The sequence below is a fragment of the Bos taurus genome, chromosome 24 (assembly GCF_002263795.3).
Source record: "Bos taurus isolate L1 Dominette 01449 registration number 42190680 breed Hereford chromosome 24, ARS-UCD2.0, whole genome shotgun sequence".
Classification (NCBI taxonomy): domain Eukaryota; kingdom Metazoa; phylum Chordata; class Mammalia; order Artiodactyla; family Bovidae; genus Bos; species Bos taurus.
This window is the reverse complement of record NC_037351.1, coordinates 36,952,163-36,967,219: the sequence shown is the minus strand read 5'-3', so window position 1 is coordinate 36,967,219 and position 15,057 is coordinate 36,952,163. Positions and strand designations below refer to the sequence as shown.

The 15,057-nt window shown below is 36.7% G+C and overlaps 1 protein-coding gene across 5 annotated transcripts in view; it reads right to left on the bottom strand.

Moving 5' to 3' along the window:
* Positions 1–15,057, bottom strand: part of SMCHD1 (structural maintenance of chromosomes flexible hinge domain containing 1) — a 127,664-nt gene that overhangs the window by 89,210 nt on the left and 23,397 nt on the right. For 4 of the 5 annotated variants that reach the window (XR_009492666.1, XM_005224244.5, XM_024984367.1 and 1 more), the window contains 3 exon segments: positions 3,081–3,195; positions 2,839–2,958; positions 1,340–1,506 (listed from right to left, as the gene is read on the bottom strand). Coding sequence is in view for 4 of the 5 variants with exons in the window: in XM_005224244.5 (XP_005224301.1) it covers positions 1,340–1,506; positions 2,839–2,958; positions 3,081–3,195 (402 nt within the window). In the remaining variant the exon portion in view is untranslated. 5 annotated transcript variants of the gene reach the window in all.

The window sequence follows — 15,057 nt, the reverse complement described above, 5'->3', positions numbered from 1 at the left end:
GTGTTACAGGGCCAATAAACATCAATATTCAAGAAAAAAAGGCATTCCTAAAATCAAATTTATTTCTTCATAAAAATTTTTAACTGTTAATATATATTTATGTGCAAAACAGAATCTTAACAGCCCTTGAATAAGTAGAAAAATATGAAAAGACACCTTATTTTTAAACATGAACTTTGTACAGCATACCCACTTTTGGAGACTAATTCAGGCTAATACAAATTATGGAAAAAATCCAATCTGTATCATATAATTACAGAGGAAGAAACTTAACAACCTTAAATATATATACTTCTGATTTGATCTAACAGAATATGTACTCCCTAAAAGTTTTCCTCAAGTAGATACACAAAGATTTAATTTTAGATTATTCATTTCATACAGCACATATGCATATTTTTATTTTAACAGACTCAATATATTCATTCAATAAACTTTTACTGAGCAACTGCAATGACTCATCGGAAAAGACTCTGATGCTGGGAGGGATTGGGGGCAAGAGGAGAAGGGGACGACAGAGGATAAGATGGCTGGATGGCATTACCGACTCGATGGACATGAGTTTGAGTGAACTCCGGGAGCTGGTGATGGACAGGGAGGCCTGGCGTGCTGCGATTCATGGGGTAGCAAAGAGTAGGACACGACTGAGCGACTGAACTGAACTGAACTGAATAATGTAACAGGAAATGTAACACTGGGGATATAACAGTGCACAAAAAACAATAAACATCCCAAGGTGGGAGGCAGATGAAAAGAAAAAATAATAAGTAAAATACATGGATTATAGTCCATGCTGCATAGCAAAAGCACGAAACGGGGAAGTGGGATTGATTAGCTGAATTGGATAAACTCTTAAGTTTATTTTAAATGTTATCACAGTTGTCAAGAAGCATGGGCCTCTTATTTGTAATGACCAATATATTACATGTGTGCTAAGTTGCTTCAGTCATGTCTGACTCTTTGTGACCCTATGGACTGTAGCCCACCAGGCTCCTCTGTCCATGTGCTTCTCCAGGCAAGATACTGGAGTGGGTTGCCATTCCCTTCTCCAGGGGATCTTCTTGACCCAGGGATTGCACCTGCATCTCCTGTGGCTCCTGCATTGCAGTCAGGCAGATTCTTAACCACTGAGCCCCTGGGGAAGCCAAGTGACCAGTAAATATTTACAGAATAGAGAACCATTTTAACAGCTAACATCAGAGTAATGGTTCCTATGCTGAGGGAAGAAATGGGATTGGATAAAAGCAGACAGCCAAGAGGTTTCAACGTATTTGTAATATTTTCTATCTTAAAAAAAAGATAAGAAAAAGCATGTCCTGGATCCAATGTAAATACTTACGTTAACTGTCTGGTCCAAAGATGGAAATAATTTTTCAAGTACTGTATGTGTTCTGGTTGTACCCCTGTGATAACCACAGCAGTAAAGCTATCTTTTTCCTTCTCCTCTGCGATAAGATGCTGTAGAAATCTTTCATCATCATTTGTAATGTGACTAGAATCAGACGGCTACAAGAGTGAACATAAGTACAGTAGATTACATGCAGCTCAAATGTAGTTAACAAACAAAGTTTACATCAACCATTAACATTCACTTGGATAATTTCAAATACAGGCTTCAAAAATCTTTTGGAGGAAAATCACCAAATACAAATCAGCTGAGTGTGTGACAAAGCTGTGAGGACAGAGAGCCTTTTACAGAGATTGCTAAACCGGCATACAAAAAGGAGAATCCTATACCATAATGCTAAACCAACTGTAGAATCAAAAAGAAAAGGGAAAAGAAAAATAAATACTGAATTTAAAAATACCTCCCAAATTGAGAACACTTACCCTAAAGCGGAATGAGTCCTTGCTTGGGGTACCTACCACTTAACTTGGTCAGAACCAATGCCCAGCCGGTCCACATTCATTAAAACTAGGACACAGCCTGAACCCAGCTGACTTAGCCCAAAGGCACTGTGTTTAAAAGGGAGTAAAACCATCCTGGGCCCCAGTCCACTTTGAGAGAATATCTATAGTTTGTGGGGGGAGGAAGGGATGTGCTTAAGGATAAGAATTTAAAACGTCTCTGCTTTTATTTTACTATGAGTCTGTATATTAAAAATTGCATGCATATGTATGCATATATGTACTATGTAAGTTGCTATACACATAAAAACTTACAAGGATAAAGATACACACTGAACTATTAGGAAAAGTGACTTTGAAATAAACACCATAAGTATTTATAAGTTCCAATTCCTTTTAAAGTTAGACTAGGAGAAAATTCAACTAAATATATCATAAGGACTTTTATCTGGCATTTGAGACTATTTTTATGTTCTTTACAAAAGTTACTTTAGACTCAAAAATTTTTTTAAGTTTTACTTTTAAAAAAGGTTTTAAAATTTGAAAATTTTAAAACGTTTCAAAGTTGAATGAGTAATACAACAAATACCATGTGCTCACCACGATTCAAATTTATTAACATTCCACTTATTAACATGAGAGTTTGAATGCAAATTTAATCACTGTTTTGTATTCTACTTCTGTGATTATTATACAACAAATACTTAAAAACTCAAACTCAGAGCAAGGAAACAGTTTATAATCTTATGAACAATTTCCAGGAAGCTGACTTGGCTTTATGAGAAAAGTTATTTTCTGAAGACTTCAGCCTAAGAAAGCACACAAATGATCACTTTTGCTATTCACAAAATTAAAATTAAAATTTAATTTGAAAATTCCATATTTTCAAGTTTTTAAAATAACATAAGTATCTTAGAAATTGAAAAAAAATGTTCTTGTCCCATCATCCATCCAAGGTATAAATTTACAATGAGTTAAAATGTACTGTACCTTTCTGTTTCTAATAAATCCGCTATATATTGCCTCTTTATTTTTCTCCCTCTTCTCAAAATCTTCTTTAGAAAGTAAAAGTTCATGAACATCCTGGGAGTCTGCAGGCTTACTTATCATCTGTTAAATATTAAAAAGATTACCTTTTAAATTGACAAAATTTAAAATGAATAATACAATTAGACAGTCAACTTCAAAATATTTTGACCAACTTTCACTTTTAAGAAATCTTTTTTACTTACTCTGGCTGACTGTCCAACAAAGAAAACAGCCTGCTTGCCCCCAACACCAAAATAGGAAATATCACTATTTAAACTGCGAGGTACTGGCAGTGGTCGAACATATCCTGAATGATCACTAAAATAAAACATTACATTAATGCAGTGTTATTAAACAAACGACTCAGGTGCTAATGAAAACTGTTTTAGCAGTTTTATTAAGAGTTAATAAAATGATCCCCAAGCCAGATAATACCCCTATTCAAATGTAAAAGAATCAGAGCCCAAAGCCAAAACAGCATCTAGTCCAAAGGCTCTCAAAGTTTGTTACCCAGGCCAGCTGCCATCAGCAAACCTGGAAACTCTAAGAAATGCAAATTGTTGGGCTCACCCCCTCAAATCAGAAAATTTCAAATATCTGTAACTCTACAGTCTTCCCTTCAAAATCCTTTACTCATTCAAAACTCATTAAAATACTGTCTCATGACTAGTGGGAATTACAACAAAGAGATTCTCATTTCCATGTGCTTCTGCTCTGTCATGTCTGATTCTTTGTGACCCCATGGACTGCAGCCCACCATGCTCCTCTGTCCATGGAATTCTCCAGGCAAGAATACTGGAGTGGGTTGCCATGCCCTCCTCCAGGGGATCTTCCCAACCCAGGGATCAAACCCAGGTCTCCCGCACTGCAGGCAGATTCTTTACTGTCTGAGGCACCAGAGAAGCCCTCTCATTTCCAATGGATCATGACAAATGAAGAGCTGAGACTCAGCCTCTGATTGCAGCATAACACCACTGTGGAGAGCAGGCATCCCTGGTCTCTTGAATACAGGGAAGATCTCCACGGACAGTTTCCCAATATAAGACACCCACAAAACTAGGGTGAGGCTGGAACCGCAACACCAAGTGGAAAGGTCAGAGAACAGAACTGGCACAGCTGGAAAGAACAGATACACAACAGAATAAAAAAAAAAAAAAGAATGAAAAGTATCAAGTGGGACTAAAAACAAATAACTAAAAGATAATATCTTACACAAGTTTAAATGCAGTTCAAGAAAGAGAGGAGAGAATGAAAAATAGCTGCAAATATTCTCAAATCACTAAAAGGCATAGATCCACAGATTCAGACCAAACGAGCCCAAACAGGAAACATAAAAAGAAATCCACTTCACAGTGAATACTAAAAACAAAACAGAATAACTAGAAAACACACTGAGAAGATAAATGGCTTCGCAGGCTTTGACAGCAACAGTGTAAGACGGTGGAATATTATCTCCAAAGGGCCAAGAGAAAATGTCAGTATAGAACTGTGAACTAGGGCTAAATAAAGAATTTACAGACAAAAACCAAGGGAATTTACCATTAAGAGATTTGCTCTAAAGCAATGTTCCTACAAGCACAATCTGACACACAAGGGAATCATAATATTATCAGTACACAGGCTAATTTTTAAAATATATGTTAAAATTTTTTAATTCTTTGTTAGAAAAAATGTTGTATATAATTGGGGAATTCCAAGTCAGACTTGAAATACTGTACAACAGAAGTGTAACTCTGGGAACCTCCCTCGTGGTCCAGTGGTTGAGAGTCTACCTGCCAGTATGGGGGACACAGATCTGATCTGTAGTCCAGGAGGACTCCACACGCCAGAGGGCAACTAGGACTGTGTGCCACAACTACTGAAGCCCACAGGCCCTAGAACCTGTGCTCTCCAACCAAAGGAACCAATGCGAGCAGAAGCCCACGCATCACAAGGAGAGAGTGGCCCCCACTTGCTGAAACTACAGAAAGCCCATGTGCAGCAACAAAGACAAGCATAGTCACAAAAATAAATACCCAGAAAAACATCTACTTCTGCTTTACTGATTCTACCGAAGCCTTTGACTGTGTGGATCACAACAAACTGTGGACAATTCTTAAAGAGATGGGAATACCAAACCACCTGACCTGCCTCCTGAGAAATCTGTATGCAGGTCAAGAAGCAACAGTTAGAACTGGACATGGAACAACAGACTGGTTCCAAGTCAGGAAAGGAGTACATCAGGGTATATTGTCACCCTGCTTATTTAACTTATATGCAGAGTATATCATGATAAATCCTGGGCTGGATGAAGCACAAGCTGGAATGAAGATTACCAGGAGAAACATCAGTAACCTCAGATATGCAGAGGACACCACCCTTATGGCAGAAAGTGAAGAAGAACTAAAGAGTATCTTGACGAAAGTGAAAGAGAAGAGTGAAAAAGTTGGGTTAAAACTCAACATTCAGAAAACTAAGATCATGGCATCTGGTCTCATCACTTCATGGCAAATAGATGGGAAGCAATGGAAACAGTGAGACACTTTATTTTTGGGGGAGTTCCAAAATCACTGCAGATGATGACTGCAGCCATGAAATTAAAAGGCACTTGCTTCTTGGAAGAAAAGTTATGACCAACCTAGACAGCATATTAAAAATCAGAGACATTACTTTGCCAACAAAGGCCCGCCTAGTCAAAGCTATGGTTGTTCCAGTAGTCATGTATGGATGTGAGAGTCGGACTATAAGTAAAGAAAGCCGAGCACCAAAGAACTGATGCTTTTGAACTGTGGTGTTGGAGAAGACTCTTGAGAGTCCCTTGGACTGCAAGGAGATCCTACCAGTCCATCCTAAAGGAAATCAGTCCTGAATATTCATTGGAAGGACTGATGCTGAAGCTGAAAGTCCAATCCTTTGGCCACATGATGTGAAGAACTGACTCATTTGAAAAGACCCTCATGCTGGGAAAGATTGAAGGTGGAAGGAGAAGGGGATGACAGAGGATGAGATGGTTGGACGGCATCACCGACTCAAGGGACCTGAGTTTGAGCAAGCTCCGCGACTTGGTGATGGACAGGGAGGCCTGGCATGCTGCAGTCCATGGGGTCGCAAAGAGTCAGACATGACTGAGCAACTGAACTGAACTGAAAACTTTGGGAAGGAAGTGATTAGAGATAAAGTACTCTAAATTCTTTAATATGGGAGAAGTGAGATACCTGAAGATAAATATGCATTTTTAAATTTCAAAGACAAGCAGGAAAGTAAACATATAAATTCTAAAATATTAAAAGAGAAAAAATGTAGAACAGTGTTTTCAAAAGCAACAACAAAAAGTTGCAACTACTTAAAAAAACAGAAATAATGGAATAAAAATATTTTAATTGGTATAAAGTTTTCACCTATGTATCAATTTTCAAAATAAAGACAACAATGACCAGGTCAAACAATATAATACTAGACCTACAAAACAAAGCACACAAACAATACCTCCGTTCACAAAATACAAAGCAACTGCCATACACAAACTCAATCTCCACATAACAAAACATAAACCTGCCCCCGCCCCCCGGACAAAAAAACATGCATATATACAAACACTCCACACAATATACAAATAAACCACACAACATGTATGCACATTTACAGTGCTCCAGCACACACACACAATGTATATAACACCAACAATAAATAGAACATCTTAAAGAGAGAAAACAGACACCATATATTCTGAGAAACAGAGATAAGAATGACAACAGACTTTTCATTGTAAAGTACGCAAGTCAGTAGAAAACGGGAACAGCATTTCTAATGTACTGAAATTTTTTAGAAAGCAAAAGTGAAACTTGCTCAGTCATGTCCCACTCTTTGCAACCCTATGAACTACACAGTTCATGGAATTCTCCAGGCCAAAATAGTGGAGTGAGTCGCCTTTCCCCTCTTTAGGGGATCTTCCCAACCCGGGGATCGAACCCAGGTCTCCCACATTGCAGGCAGATTCTTTACCAGAGTCAACCTAAAATTCTATACTCAACGAATATTTCTTTAAAAGGGGAAAAGAGTAAGGAGAGATCCAGACTTTATCAGCTATTCAAAAGCTGAAAAATGTACTGACAGCAATCTTGAATTACAAAAACTGTTGAAAGACCTGCAGAAATGAAAATTATACTGTGAATTTAAACAAAGGAATGAAGACTACCAGAAATGGTAAATATGTGGGTAAACATAAACTGACTCAGGGACTCAAACTGATGCTTGTGTATGAATGTTTACAGCAATACTATTTACAATATGCAAAAAAAGGTGAAAACAAGACAACTGTCCTTTAACCTATGAATGGAAAAGACGTAGTATAGCTGCATAATTCAGCCGTAAAAAGAGATGAAGTTCTGATATAAGCTACAACACAGGTGAACCTTGAAAAAATTATGCTAAGTGAAATAAACCAAATAAAAAATGAAATAAACAAAATGATAAATATTGTGTGATTCCTCTTAAATGAGGTACCAGGAACAGGCAAATTCACTGAGACAGAAAGTAGAACTGTGGTTATCAGCAGCTGGAGGGGTAGAGAATACAGAGTTACTACTTAATGGGTACAGAGTTTCAGTTTGGGGAACACAAAAATTTTGAAAATACATAATGGTTATGGTTGCAAAACACTGAATATAATTAATGTCAATGAATAACACACTTCAATGTAATGCTGTATTTTTACCACATTTTTAAGAAAATGACTGTTACATAGAAACAGAGCAGAAAGTGGTTGACAGAGACTGGGGAGTGTGGGAAATAGAGTACAAACTTTCAGCAATAAGATGAATAAGGCCTGAGGAGCTAATGTATACAACACCGTAAGTACAGCCAATAACACTGTATTGTGTAACTGAAATCTGCTAAGAGAGCAGAACTGTGATAAATTAAAGATGTATACTATGAATCCTAATTACCAGGTAAACAACAGAATAACAGCTAATTAAGGAAATAATGGAGACACACATACACATAAACCCAATTTGAAATAAGGCAGAAAAAAGGGAAATGGGGGGTGGGGAAGATAAATAACAAAGATAGTAACCAAGCATACTGATAATCATATTAAATGTAATTGGTCTAAAGAAAGTGAAAGTGAAAGTTGCTCAGTCGTGTCCACCTGTTTGCACCCTGTGGACTATAGAGTCCAAGGAATTCTCCAGGCCAGAATACTGGAATGGGTGGCCTTTCCCTTCTCCAGGGGATCTTCCCAACCCAGGGATTGAACCCAGGTCTCCTGCATTGCAGGCGGATTCTTTACCGGGCCACAAGGGACACCCAGTTGGTCTAAGCAGCTCCATTAAAGGGCAGAGATCATTAAATTTCAATATACAACTAAATGCTGCCTCAAAGCAATTCTTTAAATATAAAGAGACGGCAGACTAAAAGGTTGGAGAAAGAGTTATCAGTTTAGTACTAAGGAGAATGAACCTGTAGGAGATATATGAATAGACAAAGTTAATAAAACAGCTGGAGAAGGAAATAGCTACCCACTCCAGTATTCTGGCCTGGAGAATTCCAAGGACTGTATAGTCCATGGAGTCGTAAAGAGTCGGACACAACTGAGCAACTTTCACACACACACAATAAGAGTAGCACCAGGAAATGAAGAACGAACAATGAAACAAATATGCAGGTAAATAAAACAGACTACTTTTCTCTGCTTGAGATTTTAAAATTACGTTAGACTACTGAAATAAAAGTAACACTGTGTGATGCAGTTCTCAATGTGTGCAGCGGTAACACTTAAAACTAAATAATCAATGGGAGACAGTTAAAATACCTAAATAATTTGGTGAAATTTCTGTAATTCACTTTAAGTGGCAAATGTCCAGTATTCCCTGGAGCAATCATTAAAAAATAAAGGATATATTCAAAAACACTATAAAGAAAATGGTATAGTAAAATATGTTCAAGTAAACCACAAAAAGGCCCAGAAAAGACAAATGCAAAACAAAGGGAACAAACAGAAAAGTTAAAACAGGACATATCTAAGTCCTAATGTATCAATAATTACAGTAAGTTGGCAGACTGAATTTAAAAATGACCCAACCATATTCTGTCTATAAAAAACTCATTACAAACAAACATAATGATATAGGTATTTTAAAAGAAAACAGATATGAAAAGATATACCAAACATGAACCAAAAGAAAGCTGGAATGGCTAAAGTAGCACATACACTTCAGAGCTAGAAATTACAGGGACAGAGCAGCATTATGGAGGAGGGGTATGGCAACCCACTCTAGTATTCCTGCCTGGAGAATCCCCACGGACAGAGGTGCCTGGTGGGCTACAGACCATGGAGTCGCAAAGAGTAGGACACAACTGAGTGACTAAACACAGCATACAGCAGCATTATAAAATGATTACAGGGTCATTTCACAGAAAAGTTCTAACAATCCTAATTGTGCATACACAAAATAACACAAGTTAAAGATACACAGAGCAAAAACTCAGAAAACTGAAAAGAGAAGATCAACAAACCTGCAGATAAGTGGAGTTCTTCAATACCCCTAAGTCACTGCTACACAGAAAATCAACAAGGAAAAGAAAGAACTGAACAGTATCATTCACTGATGGACTCTGATTGAAACTGACACAACACTACTCCCAACAACAGCAAAATACACATTCTTTTCAGGGACACAGAAAATTCACCAAAATATAGATCATATCCTACATTATAAAACAAATCTCAACAAATTTAAAAGAATTGAAACAATATAGAGCATGTTTTCTGACTATAAGTCAAACTAGAAAGGCAAGAAAATCTATTGGGAACATTTGGAAATTGAACAACACATTCCAAAAAAGATTCATGGATAAAAAAAGGAAGCTGCAAGGAAAACAAAAGTTACACTAAAATCAATGAAAGTGAAATTAAAGCATGTTAAAATTTGTGGGATACAGTAAAAGTAGTCCTGAGATGAAAATTTATAACACAAAATACTCAACTTAGAAAAGTAAAAAAAAAAAAAGAATAAAACTCTTTTAAGATTCTACATCAAGATACTACCAAAAAAAAGCATGTAAACCCAAAGTAAGAAGGGCATATATGATGATAAAGAGCAAAAATCAGAGAATTTGAAAACAGAAAACAAACCAAACACTGACTCTTACATTACCAATAACTATATGCCAATAAAATTGAAAATTTAATGAAACAGAGTAATTTCTAATAAAAACAGAATGCACCAACACTAAATCAATAGTGGAAAGCCAAAATATACTTACAACCCTATAAAGAAGTCAAAGCAATAGTTAAAAATTCCTCCCACAAAAAACATACCAGACCCAAATGGTTTCCCAAGTGAGTTTTATCAAACTTTTATTAAGTGGTTTAAGGTATAAATTATAATTTATCACTTTGGAAAATAATTCACCACTACTTTGTAAGTTGGAACATTCATTTTTATAACCTACAAATTCCCTCCTAGGTATTCACCTAAAAGCTTATGTAGATCTGGACCAGGAAACATACATAACAGAACACTCCACACACAGTGCACGCGTAAGATAATACTGCCAGCAACTGCTAAGAACTGGGGGAGAAAGTCAAATGCCTACGGACTGGAGACTGGATAAATAGAATGAGATTTCTTTTTGGTGTACACAAAAGACTACATGGTTATGAAAATGAATGAACTACAGACCCACACAAATAAGAAATCTTAGTAATCTAATACTCAATGAAAATTCAAGTCCCTTGTAGGTCAGCATACAGTATGATTATGTTTTGTATTATCAAAAACAAGCAAAATTAGATATACACATTTTATTAATAAAAAAGGAAACAAAAACAATGCAAAATATTTGTTAACTTTGGTGGGGGAATAGGTAGAATAAGTGAGGAGGACACAGAAGTCACAGGAAATATTCTACTTATCAGATTGGGGGCAAATTCTGGTTATTCAGCTTATTAAATTTTTCAATAAATAAACTTTAAAAGTGCATGTCTTGAACTGATAAATTATCATAAATCAAGAATTATAGCTAATTAAATTCTATGAACATAATGTCTATTAAAAAAACAGTTAAATAGGTTCAAAGACTTTAATTACTGTAACAATACTTCTAGCAAATAAGCTGTAAATACCCTCCCCTAAACATTCTCCTTAAAACACATAAGGGAAAGTATATCAAAAGTTTGGGCTGTGGCAACTCAGAGATAAAACAATACATACTTAATCTGATTCAAAACTAAGGAATTCTGTTCACTGATTAGGAATGGACATTCATAATGACCAGGCAGTAAGCTTCCTTTTCCATTCATGAAAGCCCAATCTAAGCAAAAACCCTATGATAACAAATAAGGCCCAAAATAGTAATTTCCAGTAAGTTTTAGACTTGTGTAAACACAAGTCCAGAAAATTCCTATGCCCACACTCAAGGGAAATATAAATCTCCCTTCATGAAGAGAAATACAGGCATAAATACAATTCAAGACCTTAAGAAACAATTTTGCATCACAGAAGTAGTAAAGTTGCCTCCTTCAAAATAAACTTATATCACAGTCTAAAAGAATCTCAGAAAATATCTCACTCTTATTCTTTTTTTTTTTTTAAATCACGTTTTCCTTTTAATAAGGCTTTTTACTCAAAAGTGTAGCTTTGAAAATCTCTAGCTTGTTGCGACAACCAGAGAAGCCGGAGCGGCCTCGCCTGAACACAGCCGGTGCCCTCACGGGTGCTCCGAGCCGGGGTGGAGGGCGAACGCACCGCTTCACAATCAGAGCCAACGCGGAAATTCAGGGGCAGGATACACATGTCCTACTTTGATTCCAGGAGGGAGGACAAGTTCTTAGCACAGTAAAACAAAACACAAAGTAAACAAATCTTTAGATTTCACTAGATATGTGTGTGTGTGTGTGTGTGTGTGACTCTTATTCTTGATTCAATGTAAGAGGACACATTATCTTTGTGAAACAGAAGTTATTTGTTAGAAAAGAGAAGCAAAATCTTTATGAAACCACATCATAAAAATTGTAGAAAGAAAGAAAAAGGAATAGAAGAGATCAAATTAGTAAAAAGAAACAAAACAATCCAAGTGATTGGCAGGAAATATGGTAAAGTGACTATATGTATGTACATTTATATCTATCTCAAATCTACCAGAAGGAAAAAAAAAAAATCAGATTCAATGAAGACATATTCATCTTCAACAAAAGTGACAAATGGCCACATATCCCTGAGCCTGTGAGACACAATGGAAATAACCAAATCAAAGTAGGGTGGCTACATGTTACATTCTCAGTCTCTAAATTCAAGTAAATACAAATATCTACTTGAAAGATCATCTTCATTGCAGAAAAATACTGAAGACAAAGGAGCTTTTTCTTTAGGAAAAATCAGGGAAAATCCTGTCAGAAGTCCATTTCTACAACCTAATAATGGCATGGGAAGTGAGCCACGTGGCATGCTATTTTTTCCCAAAAATGGCTGACTGAGTTGAGAGAGTTTCAATTACTGAGCAAGTTGATGGTGCAGAAAGTAGCACTGATCCAACACATACCTGAATTATGGCCACCCAGTGACCTAACTAATGTCACCTTTCTCTCTTCCACAAAATAGATTAAATGAAAAAACAATAATACAACAATGTCCTTAGGTATCTAACTTAACTTATAAGGAAGGCAATGACTGTAACAGTGCCTCATTCATGAGCAAATTTCCTATATCCAGGTACTGTTCTATATCTTAGGGGTTTGGATTACACAAGTGTACTACACACTCATCAAAACCCAGTTAACTGAATGATCACTTCCAGAATGGCACATTAAGAACCTATGAAAATCCACTTTGTTAAAAGCAAAAACAATACCTGAAAAAATTGTCAAAATCAACTTTTTCAAAACTCCAAATATTTACGTCTTACCAATAATCCAAGGAGTGGTTATTTAAGACACATCGATGAGTCTTTGGTGAAAACTGCTAGCTCTGGTACGTGTTCACATACCCTATCCCATTCCCCTCTCACCAGCTCTAGAGAAGCCTTGAAAACCAACAGCCCTGCAGTCATGGTGAAAACTGACAGCCTAGGAGTTGCTGGAATAAGTTTGGAGTTTCCCAGAAGTTCCTTCCCCATAGAACTGCCATTACTGGATCTGACAGTTCCCTAGAAACCTCCACTTGCAGGGTCTGTCTTTATTTGACCTAACTCAGAATTTGCTCAGTGTGAAATGCATTTTCCCTGGGTCATTTGTCAGAAACAATCAGTGGCAGATGTTTATCATCATAGCTGACTGAGGCAATGAAAACAGTTGGAAAAAAACACAGATCTGTCCCAAAACTTAGAAGGAAAAGCTGGAGAATGGGAGGTCAATAGTGGTTTTGAAAAGCTCCAACACATTCACGAGAATCAAGAAGATCACACTCCTGTTCAGGACTGTATTCATACTCAAGAAAGTACTGAAAAGGCCCTAATCTCTCATTTCTGGCTGACTTTGATATTCAGTGCAAGCAAGAGTTACAAGCTAAGGCAGAGCAGTCAACTTCCTGTAGGAACATTAAAAACATAGCCCATGTGCACACAGAACCCCTTGGCAAGAGCTGGAAGACTCAGTGGTTCCAGACACTTAAGAAAAATGTCTGATCATCAACTGACCATTAGATTAACTGAGCACAGACTTCAGAGGCAACACAATATAAAGAATACAGGTTTTACCGAATTAGTCTAGGGAAGTCACTACATAAACAACAAAAAGGCAAAAGGAACAATAAGTTGTGGGTATGCGTGCGAGTTAGTCGCTCAGTCCTGTCTGACTTTTTGCAACCCCACAGACTGTAGCCTGCCAGGCTTCTCTGTCCATGAGATTCTCCAGGCAAGAATACTGGAGAAGATTGCCATTCCCTTCTCCAGGGGATCTTCCTGATCCAGGAATTGAACCCAAGTCTCCCGCATTGCACGCAGATTCTTTATTGTTTGAGCTACAGAGAAGTTCTAATAAACCCTGGGAAGGGAGATTAATTTGATTTCCAGATCTGCCACACTACATTATTTAAAATGTCCTGTTCTAAACAGAAAGCTATGTGCCACACCAAGAAATATTAAAATCGGACCTAAACACAGGAAAAACAGCTCTCAGTAGAAACTGTCCCAGAGAAAGCCCAAGTCTTAATTAGACTTACCAGACTAAGATTTAAGTCAGCTATTTTATAACAAATGCTGGAGAGGATGTAGAGAAAAGGCAACCCTTCTACACTGGTGGTGGGAATGTCACTTAGTGCAGTCACTATGGAAAACATGATGGCACTTCCTCAAAAAACTAAAAACAGAGCTGACATATGATCTGGCAATCCTACTCCTGAGCATATATCTGGACAAAAATACACATGCACCCCTATGTTCACAGCAGCACTACTCAGAATAGTCAAGACATAGAAACAACCTAAATACCCACTGACAAAGGAATGGATGACAAAGGTATGGTACGTATATGCAACGGAATACTACTCAGACATAAAAAGAATGAAACAATGCCATTTGCAACAAGATGAATGAAACCTAGAGATTACCACACTAATTGAAGTCAGAAAAGAGAAAGACAAATACTATATGATATCACCGATATGCGGAATCTAAAATATGACACAAATGAACATTTATGAAACAGAACAGGCTCAAAGACATAGAGCACCGACTTGTAATTGCCAAGGGTGGACAGTGGGAGAGGGATGGAGCGGGAGTTTGCAGTTAGCAGATGCAAACCAGTATATGTAAGATGGATAAACAAGGTCCTACTGTATAGCACAGGGAACTATATTCAGTATTCTGTGATAAACCATAATGGAAAATAATTGTTTTTAAAAAAGAATATATATATATATATATATATATGTATGTATGTATAAATGAATCACTTTGCTGTACAGTAGAAATTAACACAGCATTGTAAATCAACTATATTTCAATTTTTAAAAATTTAAAAAATAAATCAGCTATTTTAAATACATTCAGTGAACTAATTATTTCTAATGAAGTAAAAAAAGTAAGAAAACAGTATTTCACCAAATACAGACTATTAGTAGAAACAGAAACTACAAAGAACCAAATGAATTCTGGAATTAAAAAAAAAGAAAAACTCAAAAGAAATTTCAATAGGTGACTCATGAACACATATGAATAGGCAGAAGAAAGAATCAGTGAACTTAAAGACAGGTTGACTAAATA